This window comes from Chelonoidis abingdonii, chromosome 1 (genome assembly GCF_003597395.2).
Source record: "Chelonoidis abingdonii isolate Lonesome George chromosome 1, CheloAbing_2.0, whole genome shotgun sequence".
NCBI classification, from domain to species: Eukaryota; Metazoa; Chordata; order Testudines; family Testudinidae; genus Chelonoidis; species Chelonoidis abingdonii.
The window spans coordinates 210,616,542-210,631,499 of record NC_133769.1 but is presented as its reverse complement, the minus strand read 5'-3'; the positions used below and the strand labels follow the sequence as shown (position 1 = coordinate 210,631,499).

Sequence of the window (14,958 nt, the reverse complement as noted above, 5' to 3'; positions counted from 1 at the left end):
TGGGTTGTTAGCAGTTGCCCATGAGTAGTTCTCAAGTAGTAATATCTCTACCCCATCAAGGTGCTCTCTCTCAGAGGCCTTCTTGCTGGTAAATCCAGTAAAAGGCAGTTCATGTGTCAGCTGACTCTGGTACATTTTCTTGAAGAACATTAAGCTTGCAGTAAGGTAAATGCAAACCCTGATGGTAGAAACAGCTGTAAAGCCTCCTAGATAGCTTATTACTTCCATTCCTCTATTCCAGCCATTCCCCCTAATTGCTAATGGCATTCCTCTTTCAAGGAGACAGATATGTTCTTGCTTTCACAGTAAATATCAATAGTGCTTCTTGACTGGGTAAAGGCAAAGCACAGCTTTTTCCCAATCTGCCACATATTGGGTGAAATCCTAGCTCCACTGACGTCAACGGCAAAATTCCCCTTGACTTCAAAGAGGTCAGGATTTCAACCTTTATCCTTCATTGCAATGAGACTCAGAAAATGGTGAATCCCAAGTAACTGATCACTAACTTAAAACAATCTCATTCTGTTACGTTGCCAAGCCACACTAGGTATGTCTGTTCTGCAGCTGGGAGCAAGCCTCCCAGGTTGGGCAGACAGACTTGTATTAGCAGGGCCTGAGCTAGTGTGCTAAAAAGAGAAGTGTGAGCACTGCAGCTCAGTCTCTCAAGCCCACCGGACCCCCAAGGCTTGAGAACCAGAGTCTCAGTGTACCACACATCTATTTTAAGCATGCTAGCCTGAGTCCTGCTAGCCTGAGTCCATCTATGCAGACTAGGAGACTCACTCACCGCTGCAGTGTAGACATACCTACAGACTGGTGAGAGTGGTCTCACTTTCCTAGCTTTGCCTCCTACCTTCCCCTTTTTCCAGCTTGGCTTTCTCCACGGATTTGACAACTTTTTTCTTTCGTCTGCCCCTGCTGAATGTATCATCATCTTCATCTGTAGAAACATCTTCAGGGAAATAATCTTGTGGGAAGATTCCTGTTGAGCAAAAAGTCTAGTGAGACATCTTAAAACACCCCCTTCCCCACAAGTAGTTTCTTTGTTCACATACAGCATAAAGGGCAGAAACACTGACTCCCTACTCCACTTGTCTATCAGCACGTTTAAAGCACTGCAAAGAAATGTGCACAGAAGTGTGCAGTTTCTTCATTATTCTGAATCAAACTGATCAAGTTTCTCACTTAAGAAGCAAAGAATTTGAATAAAAAGGCCGGACTTCGGCTTATAAAATTACAGTGCTGCCCCAAGTTGTGAAGCTATAGATATGGGGACCTGACCTCCTTTGTGAATCTGAGCAAGTTATACTTCCTAATGAGAAAACCACATCACAGCAATAACCTCCGAAACTAATATCCTTCAAACAGCACACAAAGACAATTCACTGCAAATCTACACCGAGAACAGGATGAATCATTTAGCAGAATGAAAATGCTTCTTTTTTGATGCTCAATTCTCACCTTCTGCTAGGTCCTGGAACCTGAAAAAGTTAAAAAAAAAAAATAGTCTTACTGTTACAATATTTGACTGAAATGTCACCAAGTTACTGCATTTATGATGCACACTTCCCACTTTTGAGGAAAGCATAATACATTGGAGGGATACAAAACGCTAGCTCTCCAAGAGATCTGCCTCAGAACTCCAGCAACTCAAAGCCGAACTACTGAAGAAGTCTTGGCAAGAGTGCGATTTAACACTGCCGCTCCCCTCCCCAGTAGCTTGAGCACAGTGCTGTTCAAATACTGTGTGATTTAAGCAAGCGTGGAGTAATCTGCGAAGTGAAGGCATGGATGCCTGATCACTTGAAATACTTAGAACTACACAAGACAAAGCGCTTGACAATGCAATGCAGGGAACAATCCTAAATTGGCATGAAGTACAGACAAGAGAACGCGAGTCTCTTTCAACTCTAGTGTCTAGGAATCTGTGAAAAACACAAAAGCAACACCAAAATCTGTCTCAGACCCATACATATATCCATGTCTGACAGAGGTTTTGTACTCATATTACCACATACTGTAAGCAATGTCCTATTTCTAAGATATCTGGGCCAAGTAGGAATGTACTACAGTAAATTCACTGCAGAAACACTTTCATTAAAAGGATGCAAATCTCTTGATATGGACACTAGCAGTAGAAGGGGTTGGGGAAACAGGATGTCTATTTAGACAAATCATCATACAGAGCTTTGTTTCAAGAGAACTCACTTTTTGACCAATTTGTATAGACGTTTTCTGTTAAAGGCGGGTGTATTTTTTCTGCTGGCCAATTCAAAGAGTCTGTCAGCAACAGCTTTGTAGTTAAACTGCCAAAAGAAGAAAGCACAATACAGTATCTTTGTAGGCTATCATACTGAACCGCCAAGTATAGCTGATATTATAAATACTTCAAGCAGCATATACTTTTTACTACTTCCAATTCCTTCCACTACACTTGATCTCTGCCAAGATTCAACCCCTGAATGCACATGCTAGTTTTATGAATGGGTTTTGTCTGACTACATAACAATGGGAGAAACCAGGTGGGTGAGGTAATATCTTATTGGACCCACTTCTGTTGGTCGAAGAGACAACCTAAGAGCGCTGTGTAGCTTAAACACTTGTGTCTTCCACCAAGAGACGTTGGTCCCATAAAAGATACTATCTACCTTATCCACCTGGTCTCTCATATACCCTGGGATAAACACAGCTACAAAAAAACACTACATTACAATGAAGCATTCAAATAGTATTTTTTCAGAACACTTCTCACCTGGACTCTCATTCAGAAGGAAAAAGCAAACAAATTAACTTGTTTTTTAAAAACCTCTCAGTTCAATGCCAAGATTTAAATGTGCAACATTCTAGTCCCTACTTAAGAGCCACAGCCCAACACAGGAACATGAGGCATCTCTGCTGTAGCATAATCCTGGATCCCTGCAGTTTGTTCAACGAGTTCATAAGATCTATCACGCGCTTACTGCTCAGCCCCATCTCCTGTGTACCCTCCCACCCTCTCACTTGTGCAGTCAACATGAGTAAGGGATATGCTGACTCCTGGGACAGACAGAACCAATTATGTTTTTAGCAACTTTTTTGGTATCTCTTGAGGTGGAAGGGGGAAAAAAAGGGGGCAGAGGAGAGAGAAGAAAAAGAATTTGGCACACGTACTTCTCTTTCGTCATTTGTTTTGTAACCTACTCACAAGAAATTTTATTAATAGGACACTCAGCTGAAGACATTTAGGGTATGTCTACACTGCAATTAAAAACCCATGGCTGGCCCATGTCAGCTGACAGGGGCTTGCGGGGCTGTTTAACTGTGGTGCGGATGTTTCAGCTCGGGCTGTACCCTGAGCTCTGGGACCCTCTCACCTTGCAGGTCCTAGCGCCCAGGCTCCAGCCCAAGCCCACACTGCAATTAAACAGCCCTGCAGCCTGACTCAGCTGACATGGGCCAGCGACGAGATTTTACTTGCAGTGCAGACATACCCTAAGAGATGTGCACCTTATTATTTGACTGGTGATGTCTCCACTATCCACTAAGTGACAAATAAAAAAAGCCTAGGGTTATTCATGGGGACATCATGTTAACATGAAGGAAGCAAGGCACAAACCTGGAGAACAGGACCAATGTTTTCATCAGCATTTTCAGAAAGGTCCTCTTGCTCTTCAATGCCCAGTGCAGATTTTTTTGATAAACCTTTGTCTGTTATTATACAAAAAGGATTTTAAAGATCAGTTGGAAAGAATGGTGAAAGCACTGTCCAGTACAGTAGAATAAGAGCAGTACCTGAGCCATGAAACTCTCTCCACAGGCGGGGAGATGGGATGCAGGTATCATTTAGCATATGAGCATAGGGCTGAGAGTCAGGAGACCTTGATATTTTTCCTTCCTCTAGCACAGACATTCTGTGTTACCTTCAGAAACTAATGCAGATGCTCTACACCTCCGTTACCTGCTCTTTATATTGGGGATGATACATACCCATTTATATCCAAGCATTTTAGCTCCAAGGATAAAAAAGCAATTCAGAACAGCAGTATTATTTCTCGGTCTTTGAAATAACCATCCCCATAGTAGAAGAAATAGCTTGGAGTAATTCCCGCCTAGAGCATTGCCCCAAAATTCTAGTTTTTGGACAGTCCTGGGTTATCTACAGCTGTTGCTGTAAGTAAACTGAAATATGGAACCATATGGATTGGTATATAAAGGGAGCATTAAGATATTTGTAATTGACTAGTCTATGGTTACTTTGTCTACTAGATCACCTGAAGAGAACAGAAGCAAGATTTGCTGTTCCTGTATCCACCTGCATGCCTTAAGTTGGCTGAGAGTAGGAATGGTATTTTTAGGAGGTGGGACACACATTTGGATCTTGTCAGTAGTTACCGTATTTCTTTAAAGTCTGGGCTAAATTTTCATCACTTCTTCCTCACCTTTGGTCACTAGTGGCTCCTTGTTTTCAGCTTCATCTCCCTCAGACAGCTCATCACAACCATCGCAGCTTGTTTTCAATTCTTTCATTAGATCTTCAATGGCAAAAGGAGACTGATCCACAATGGCTTCAAAGATACCCCGGGCTACTGCCTGCATCAGGTGACGACTGTATTATATAAAAAAGGATGAGAGTGGGAAGGAACACAGGCAGAGTGTTAAAAGCCCCTTTTCCTTCTCATTTACATTTTAAACACTATGAAGATAGTGAGAGAGACATGCATCTAGCTTTGGGGGAAAAAAGTCACCAATTACTTAAACAAGTTGCTTAACTCCAAAGAGATATTCCAGTTTCATATTTGGTTCTCCCAATGTTACAGCTTGGAGATTTTGCTTGGTTTATTAACTAATATTTTATATTCCAATAGTACCAGATCAGAGTCAGGGCTCTGTTTCTATAAACACAGGTATAGGTGGTTCCCCTATTTACACACCCACTTCACTTCTGGTTTTGAGGAACATAAAAGTGAGTTAAGCTAGCCACAAAGGCCTGCCCAGGTGGCAGTTTCTCTATGACCTGAACTTCATTATGTTCTTTGCTTTGCTTCAGTCCATTTGTTTATTATCTTTTGAAATGGCATTTCAAGAGCTTCCTGGATCTTAGACTAAATAAATAAATAAAATGGAAAATCCAATATTCATCCATCAAACTTACTCTTTAGATTTGGCAGCAATTTTGCAGAATGGTTCAATAAACTTGAGATTCTGGTCTGCTGTGAGCTGTGAGATTAGGAGACAAAAAGACTCAGTACAGTAGAGCAGGCAGGTCGAGTAACTCATTGTAGATTGTGAGGTAGGAGATCTTTCTAAAAGGCTACACAGCAGGATTTTCATCATTTTTCCCCACTAAAATTGATAAGAGTAACACTTCAGCACCACCACTGAGATATTTGATGGACACACTATAGAAACAGAGTGCTTTGTACAGATCGATTTATTAAACCACACAATATGCCCTTGATCCTCAATTCACAGATGGCAAAATGAGACCGAGGAAAAAATTAAGTGAGTCAGCCCAAGGTCACAAAGGAATTCTGCAGCACACTAAATCCTGGACGTCTTCTGATTTGCAGACCTTAACCAAAAGACCATCAAACAAAATAGTAATGAACAGTACGATCTGATCCCTTTGCTAAACTCAACATAGGTGGAGACTTTAAAAGCATCTAGGGGATTTACATGCATCTTTCATTACAATTAATCTAAATCTCTTAGCTGTTTTGAAAGTCTCAGTCATAGGCCTTATAAACCCTATGCAATTCTAGGAACTGTTGCTGAATTAGAGCCCTGACTGCAGACATTGTTCCTGCTACAGAAACTTCCCCCATCCCCACATACACTCCCTACACCTGCCAACAGAACTGCCTGCTAGGCCACCCTTTGCATTCTGCTGTCTCTTCTTTAGAGAGCACTGCTACAAAACTGCTAATAGGCACATCTCGTCTGTTAAAGAGAGAGAGAAAATAGTTACCAGGAGGGCATCTGCCAACAGCACCACATGGGGACTAGCAAAGCGAAGGCTACAAATTAGTATAGGGGGGCTGCAAGGATTCCTCCTTAGCAGGCTAAGAAGAATGACATTGTGGGGAGGGATTTCAAGTAATAATAAAATGGCCAGCAGAATTCAGATTCCTGCAGCAGAATTCCACAGTAGCTGCTGTAGAATCAGACTTCAGACTGCTGCAAAATTCTGCTGCTTTGCAATAGCCAATGAGACTTAAATAAGAAAGAGGAAGGTCTCTACTGAAAGAGATAACAGGCAAACTACATTAAAGATATTGCTGGTACCTGGCAAATTGTGTAACTTGTTCTTTATGGGGCAGTCTATCAAAATGCACATGTCTGAATCCAGTAGTACCCAAGTCATTGAAGACAGTTTTAAAATTAGATTTCTGAATCTCTACAACATGTGGTTAAAGGATCAGGTCAAGTATGGGCTCAAAGTGAATTTTTATAAAAGAAAAGAGTGATGAAAATTTTAAAAATCTCAACAGAAACAACAATAGGGTTTTCTCCCCCGCCCCCCAAAAAAGAGAGGGAGTCAAAATAAAAAAGATTCCCTCATTGTATTTACAATCTAAAATTGGAGCATTTGTAGCAGAGTGTGAGAATTGAAGACTGACCAATCTATGTTCCTTTTCCAAGAACAACATAAATAGTGTTCAGTGTTAATGAGTTATATTTAAAACAATATAAATAAACTAGGATTTAAAAACACTGATAAAAGATGGTTGTATAATACAGTAATATTAATCACAAAGAGAATTAGGTTGTTTTCTACCTCCTTGGCTCCAGCTTTAGCCAGTTCTTCCAGAAAGATGTCAATAAAATGGAATTTTATCCCATTGGGAGCATTACTTTCTGGGTGCATGACTTCTTTCATTAGCAGATGCAGAAATGGCTCAATCAAACTGGGGAAGAAAAGGAAAAAAAAAAAAAAAGCAAGCAGGATACATTCATTTAAAAGTCTGAGTTTAGTTTGCTTTTTCACCAACTACTAAAAGGTGGCTTTTTGACACTTGTCAGAAATAAAGAAAATATTCAGAGAAGTCCAGTCATAACTGTTACTGCTTAAAAAAAAATTGTTATTGTCAGAGTTTCCTGAGGTCAGAATATTGTTTGCCTGCAGTAAGGAAATCCACTCAACACAGGTGATTATAGTGGAGTGGCAACTCTATTTTAGTTAAGGTTTAGTGTCTTTTATTGTTTAAAAGACAATTCTAAGTGCTCGAGAATCCATATGCTGACTCAGAATGCCTTGAAATTTACTGTGTCGCATGGTGGTGAGGGAGTCCAGATTTGGGGTCATTTGAGCCAGGGGTTCCCATGATACAACTCCCCCTAATAAAATCCCAGCATTTTACAAAATAACCTAGCTCTTCTAATTTTCTGTGTGTGCACACCTGGGACTCAGGCTATCGCTCTAGTCCTCTTCAAAAACTGATCTCAGGGGCTCAGAATTTACCTTACCTAGTGTCTGGCTTCCATTGCCCCTTTGGGTGTGTTATAGTGAAGCTATTTAGGATTAATTTAGGAACTTGGGGTTGGATCGTCAGTAGCTTGAGGCAAAGAGAAACACACACACCCTGCAAAACTAGGGCCCCTTAAAAGAAAAAGGGTTTCCAGTTAGTCTGTTGTCAGGATAACTGACTGGCTCAAGGAGATATTCTATGATCATTGAATCTCAGCAACACCAGGGCACTTGGCGTTCACGCCTTGTCCCTGGCAGCTATCAAAGCATGCACGTTGTCTTTGCTCTAAGCCTAGGCTTTTCTTGGAAGTTTCTTTCCCTCTGAGACCAAAATTTCTGGTTTGAGAGAGAGATTTTGAAGCGCTCTGAAATCCACATACAAACTGATTTTATTTTATAAGTACTGTGGCAAGATGGACGATGTTAGTATGGTGAGTCCTGTGCTTTTCTTGGCGGCGGGGTAGGGGTCTTGCCCCTGCTCTTGGGTGCCAAGGTCCCAGCTAGTGGCCCGGGAAGATGGTAGAGGAAGGAAGCAGGGGAGGGGTCTGGGTTTATTCCTCATTCTGAGCCCCAGCCCCTCTCAATCCTGTGGGTTCATACCCTTTTCCCCCTTGCGTGGGGTGCCTTCGATCCTTAGACACTGGGGAAGGGAGTCTCCTTCCCTTGCTGGGACAGGGTCTCCCTTACTTTGGTTCTCTGGTCTTTCAACTCTCACAGCACACCTCCAAACTCCTCCTCCTCCTCCACCCCTGACTGCCGGAAGCAGGAGGTTTTATTAGGTTCCTGACAGGGCCTTAATAGACTACAGGTGCTTCAATTAACCTGTAGCAATCCTCCCTAGTGTACAGGGAACCACACCTTAATTAGCCTAGTGCTTGCCCATGTCCTGGTGCTCAATAGGACCACTGCTCCCTGACCCTCCTGTATCATAGTACCATCAAAGAAAAAAGCTTTAATCAAAAGGAAGAAGACAGACTCTAGGAAGTGACTGGGATACTGTAAACATCACGAACAATGGTATTGAGTATGAGCAAAGAAAAGCAAGTCCTGGAGTCATTTAATTCCTCTTACACAGCACTCCTAATGTGAATGGCTCATAAAATTTTCAGTTTGATGCAGTGGTAAGGGCTAAAGGGCGAGGCATCGTAGCAGTGAAAAAGGTGCCAGAGCAGTGCAGGGATCGTGGGGGTTGGGGAGGGTGCAGGGTAAAGACTCTTCCCCTTTCGCTGTGCCAGGGCACAGCCCACAGAGGAAGTAACAACCCCTGTTAGTGCAAGGGATCATTCCAACACTATGTTTTTGAAAACCCAGTTTGATGACTGGAAGTTGACAAAGTACTGGCTTTCCAAAAAAGTACTTTAACCGCCAGAGAGGGAAGAGGGGAAGTTAGGCACCTTCCCTCTCGTGACATACCGGACCGGGGAGGTGAGGGAAAGACAAGTGGAGTCATCTCTGCCTTCCTCCACAAATATCTCCCACTGCTCACCATTCCTCCCTCTGGCAGCTCCACTGGCCCAAAGGGGGGCCTCCAGGGCTCCCCTCTATTACTCCCCGACTGGAGAAAGAATCCAGAAATCCCCAGCTTCCCCCAGCAGTGGGGAAGGGGTTCCAGGCTCACTTTTCCATCTACTCCAACAGAAGAAGAGGAGGTCAGAACAGAAGAGTTTGAGGGTGAAAGCTGTACACGGGGGATGTACAAGGGACTTCGCTCTGCCCCGCAACACCTGCCCACATCCATACTCATCTGTCCCTCCCTTTAAAAAACCTCACAACATTCCCACTGACTCCATGCTAGCCCCTGAACTATTTCTGCATCCTCTCCCTGGCTCCTCAACCTGCAGGTCTCATGCCAACACCTGGCTCTACATGGGGAGGCAGGTGGGCGGGGCTGTGCTGGGCAGGAAAAGAGGCGAGATGAGAAAACAATAGAGGAGCAGAGAAGGGACTAACTTGGCCAGTGGATTTTGTTGTTAGGTTAATCATTGTCAAGAAGGCAGTGGAGGGGGAAGAGCCATGTTGTGGTTCATAGGGGTACTGAAATGTAACTCCCCCCCAGCCCCATGGAAACTGAGTGCCCAGACACTCCTGTTAAAATGGAGTTAAAGTTATCTCATGCTCTTCCAGAATATCAAGTGCACTTATATTTATTTCTCTGGAAACCATGAAATATGAAGTTACAGTATACAACATACCCACAACGCAACCTTAACTCTGTGCCCTGGAGCTAGCAATATTACTGTGAAGGATTCAGTAGCATGGTGCCGCAATAAATAGATAAGGAGAACTAAAAGAACGATGCATTGTTGGTGCTATGCTCCACAGATTTGCACATCCAACATTTATCTGCATGCATTCCAGCTGTGTTGCCCGTGTTACATGTAGCTGTACCAAATAGTGGAGGGATTACTTGGAGCATCTTGGCAAAGTTGTGATACGCGAAAGGGTGCATATGTCCCTTGAAGGATCAAACATTTCTCAATTAAGCACTCAGTTCTGAGGATTGTATCAGCAGAAGTGCAGAAAGATCTTGTTATTCAGGATGATCAGCAATCTGGTGTCCTGTGTGGTAGTCACCAGGGCAGAGTGAGGGGTAAGCGAAGGCAATGTCTTCGAAGGAATACTTTAGCAAGGGTGAAAATACTGTAACATTTAGTAAGTCTGAGATGGTTTGTGTAGAATAAAATCAGTGTAGGTAGCTCCTGTTTACTACACCCGACCTAAATCCAGGTTTTGCTTTAGCAAAGAGAAGATGTAAGATTTTATCTTACAGCGTTCGTGTACTCTGCAGCATCTGTAAGATTAGTGTGTCAGTGTGCGTGTGTGTTACTGGCATGTCTGGATATTGCTCAAAGAAAACAGAGTTAAGGGTACATGGTAGAGATGGTGTGTATCTTTTGTATTTCCTGTTTTCAGAAGCTTAAGTTTTCATTACCTTAACTCTCCATTTCCTGGTTTTCAGAGAAATAAATAAAGTGCACTTGACATTGTGGAATGGCATGAGGCACCACTAGGCAACCTTTTCTCTTCTTTAATTAATAATGAGAAGTACTAGTTTTGAAAGTCATCACCACTCTAAGAGAAGGCCAATCCAGGAGACTGAAGTCAGAGGTTTAGACACAGCATGAAAGTTAGACATTAGAACCACCATCTTGTTTAACAGCTTATTGAAAATATACAAGACTGTGCATACGAAACAGGACAGACTGGACAGAGAAGCAAGTCTACAATGAAAGACTGCTATAAGCTATTTTTATCAAGAAATTGTCACAGAGGACAAGGAAAACGGAATTCCTAAAACATGGATAACAAGATTCCCCTTTCCAGATTTTCTGTGCTAGGACTTCATTATTATTATGCATACTTCTAAAACTCCAGTCCTCCTGGCTGCAACGCCAAAAAACCTGGCAACACCATTATACACGAAGACCACTGAATGCAAGACCTGTTATGCCCTCATGCTAAAAGCCCTTATATTCAGTGTGTGTGTATATATATGTGTGTGTGTATATATATATATATATATACACACACACACACACACACACACATATATACACACACACACACATATATACACACACACACACACATATATACACACACACACACATATATACACACACACACACACATATATACACACACCCATAATATACCCATACAGCTTTTTCACAAAAGCCTTACTGTGGAATGCACGTTTAGACTAATTACCAAGGCAAACTTGAGTGTTATTAATTACAACAAATGTTTAACTTAACACAAAATGTAGACTTTAATCTATGTATCAGATAGCACAAGTGATGTGATACATAAAAGGCTTAAACAGAACAAAGAAAGCCAATGACTAAAAAGAGCCATCTAGAGAGGAAGAAGCACGTTAAATTAAAATATTTTTGATACCGTGTAACTTCTTTATTATAAATTACATCTAGCAGTTTATTTACCTTTCATCCCATCCATTTCTTTTCAGTACCTCGAAGGACTGCCTCAAAACCATGCGGATTAGCTATAAAGCAGAAGATTTGTTATATGACACTAAAGTTTTCTAACTATTTGAGTCAATAAAATAGCTACTCTGACAGTCACATAGGCAGACTCTTTAGTTGAGCTTTTGATGGCCTACAAAGTTTGTTGGAAAGGTCCTTTCATGAATATATGAGAAGTCTTGCCACTACTGGGAGATGGGGTAGACGCAGCGTGTGATCTGAAGTTCCAACAGCATCACTATTTGCTGTCATTACACTGCAAGCCAAACAAAATACAGTGACCATGGTACATCCCCCCGCATCGTTCTATGTTGCTCCCCCACCCCCCAAACCCTTCAAAGCAGTTAAGGTGCATTTCCTCACTTCCCCATTTACAGAAATTCCAATTTAATAAATTCAAACCAACTAAAAATGTTAACAACTTCATAGTAACATTAGTTTGTCCTGTTGTATATACATTAATTAAGAGACAGGAACACTACACATGTAACAGCCATAATAAATTAACCTCTAGGAACCTTACATTTTTGATGTTCTCAATTTGGAGTAGTTAACTTCTCACTCATAACACTACAATAACGCAAGTTTTTGAATTTAGCTTCCTTTTTTAAGGAAATAAAAATAAAAATTGGAAGACAAAATACTAATCTGGCTTTACTGTGTATTTCAATTAATAGATATTTTATGCTAGATTATGCCTTTAAAAATTAAATTTACCTCACTTCAATACTTAAATCTAATACAATATTTCCTATACTTAGAAATCTAGTACACTGTGGTAAGTTTAACTCCTATAGATGGTACCTTTTTTTTGTTTTTAAATGGCACCTCCAGAAAAATCTCAAAGTAGCCTTACTTTTATTTAAATATTAATTTTGATGAGGTATCCATTAACATGCCCTCTGGATATCATTGCAAACACTTATACATGTGCTTAACTTTATCCGCAGGAGTCGTCCTACTGAAGTTAATGAGGAATATCCATGCGGTGTGAAGCTAAGCAAATGTATAAGCATGTGCAGGATCAGATACTTACATAAAAATAATGTCATGACTTCTAGACCTGCCAGGCCACCAATTAAAGGCCTATAAACAAATATGCTTTGCATTGTGCCTCCTGAAACTAGCAAAATCCTTTCGCTATAACATATGCAAAGACATACGAAGAGATGGCAACTCTCCAGTATAGCATCATCATGCTTTGGCCGTTCAAAACAGATATACCAAAAAGAAAACAAAAAACACCCAACACCCCCCCCCCCCGAAAAAAGTGAATATTACCATGTAATATTTATCAAGGCGCAGTCTGTCTATCCCATTCCATTCACGGTTCATAGTTTGCCAAAAGGTCTGAATGAAGAGGTGCTCTGCAACAGAACAAAAATAGTGCATGTTCAACACCAATACTATTTTATGTTACTGAAAGCAGCCTAGAAAGACTACTTTTCCACTTAATTTTTTTTCACGTTTCTCTACATACTGGTCCAGCAGTTTCAGCACCAGCCTAGAAATATACTCAAGATTGTTGTGAGGACAGATACAATACAGACTGTAAGGTGCTCAGATACTACAGTAATAGGGAGCAAACAAGTACTTTACATAGATAGGTGTGGCAAACAGTTACAGTGAGTGATCTTTGTAAAATATTAAATGCAAAATGCACATCTTCGCAAGGGAGAAGAAAGCATTGATTTTGCACTAAATTGTACCTATATCCGTTTAGGCCCTGATTCAGCAAAGCAGTTACGCACATTTTTAATACTGAATTAAGGCCTTACAGTTCAAAACTACGACATAAAAACAAATCAGCAGCTGAATAAGAGTGAAGCAGAAAGGCAATTTTAGGGTTTTGTGTTGCTAGCCATGATTATAAAATGAGCACTTTTTATGTCAGACTGGTAATAAGCACACATTACCATACTGCAAACAAACTTTATCGAGATAAGTCTAGATACAAATAAGAACTGATTGGATTCTGAACATGTGATAGAGACCTGCCTCATACATTCCAATCATAAACAAATCTTAGATGACAGCTAGAAAAGAACAATGACAACAAAATAAACAACAATCCTACCTGCTTCTGTTCTGGACTCTGTGACAACTGGCTAAAAGTCCCAAAATATAAAGGCACTTTGGAGAAAAATTAGAGAAAACAAAATGAAATAGTAAACTTACGAGCCTCTATATTCTGAACGACATGGATAAGCTGGGAGATAGTACTTGCTAGTTCCTCCTTAAAAATATAAAATAAAATAAAGTTAGCACCTTGTTTCAGGGGTTAGCCTCCTTCCAATCTGCGGCAAAACAATACTGGTTAATCTAAACTTTTAAATTAACTTTATACTAAAAAAATGTTGAGTTAGCAGGTATCTGAGTCCATGTTTTCATACACAGAATCTCACGTAGTTGTGGATATGACAAAGCATCGCCGATCCTGAAAATGGTTTTTTAACCTACATTGTCATGCTGTGGCTGCACTTCTGTTAGTACAGATTACACATAAGAGAAGACTGAAGCATGCCAAGGATCTGCTCATTTTGACAAGTCTACAAAAGAACTGCTTTCCAGCAGCAGACAAAACTAGATCATCAGAATAAACATACACCTTTGAGTTTACACATCTGTATAAAACCTTATGAGCACTAATAATATGTAGTCCTCAATTATATGCAGCACACACTGTAGTCTTTACAAAATGAATATTGGCTATACAAATGGAGATTTAAACTGTTGCAGGGAATGAAGTTACTAGGATTAGGAGTGATTTTAAGGTCAGGAATCAACATCTTCCTCTATGCTTGCATAGTGCTGAGCACAAAGCAGCACTCAAGTTTCAAAGAATCTGCAGACAATGTAAGGGAAGAAAGCTGGCATTGGATGGAGTACCACACAGCTCACTTAAGAACTGAAGGTAAAGCAGAAAGTTATCCAAACTTCCTGGCCAAGTTGTTGCACTAAAAAATTAGATTTGGACAATCAGGACTACATGAGGAATCAGCTTCAGGGACTCATGACAGGACAATAAAGAATATATCACCAACAATCATTTACCTCAACAGAATCATTAACCTTTAGTTTCCTCTTCATCCCCAACTACCTTAAATTTTTTTAAAAAAAAGGACGAGGAGCTATGCTAGAGTCTTCCAAAATTCCAAAAGTGGATGACAAACTAAAGTTCCCTGCTCCCCCAGGATATAGATTGAAGTTGCAGAAAATTATCATTGAAGCCAAATGGCAAGTGAAAGAAAGACTGGCTGAATCCCTCGTGACAAAGAAAAGGGTTATCCTCTGTAGCCTGACATGGGAAAAAAAAAAAAAAAAAAAAAAAAAAGGCAAGCAAAACTTTCTACCTGGGTTAAATCAGAGGCCAGGATATGCTGTAGTTAAAGGATTCCTACTCTGTTTACAGAGGCAGCTGTGGTAGGGCATCTGCAACCAATACAATTCCAGGGAGTACATACACAAAATAAAATTAAATGAAGGAAAAGGTTTCACAGTTCCCTGGAACAGGCTACTGAAAAT

General features: G+C 40.8%; 1 protein-coding gene across 2 annotated transcripts in view; it reads right to left on the bottom strand.

The window, feature by feature from the left end:
• Nucleotides 1-14,958, bottom strand: part of RRP1B (ribosomal RNA processing 1B) — a 36,151-nt gene that overhangs the window by 14,716 nt on the left and 6,477 nt on the right. For both annotated transcript variants that reach the window (XM_032790178.2, XM_032790177.2), the window contains exons 3-12: nt 13,612-13,669; nt 12,715-12,800; nt 11,392-11,453; nt 6,758-6,887; nt 5,132-5,196; nt 4,419-4,585; nt 3,596-3,687; nt 2,209-2,306; nt 1,462-1,481; nt 854-982 (exon numbers count right to left, since the gene is read on the bottom strand). In XM_032790178.2, the coding sequence (XP_032646069.1) occupies nt 854-982; nt 1,462-1,481; nt 2,209-2,306; nt 3,596-3,687; nt 4,419-4,585; nt 5,132-5,196; nt 6,758-6,887; nt 11,392-11,453; nt 12,715-12,800; nt 13,612-13,669 (907 nt within the window). The remainder of the gene's footprint in view (nt 1-853; nt 983-1,461; nt 1,482-2,208; nt 2,307-3,595; nt 3,688-4,418; nt 4,586-5,131; nt 5,197-6,757; nt 6,888-11,391; nt 11,454-12,714; nt 12,801-13,611; nt 13,670-14,958) is intronic.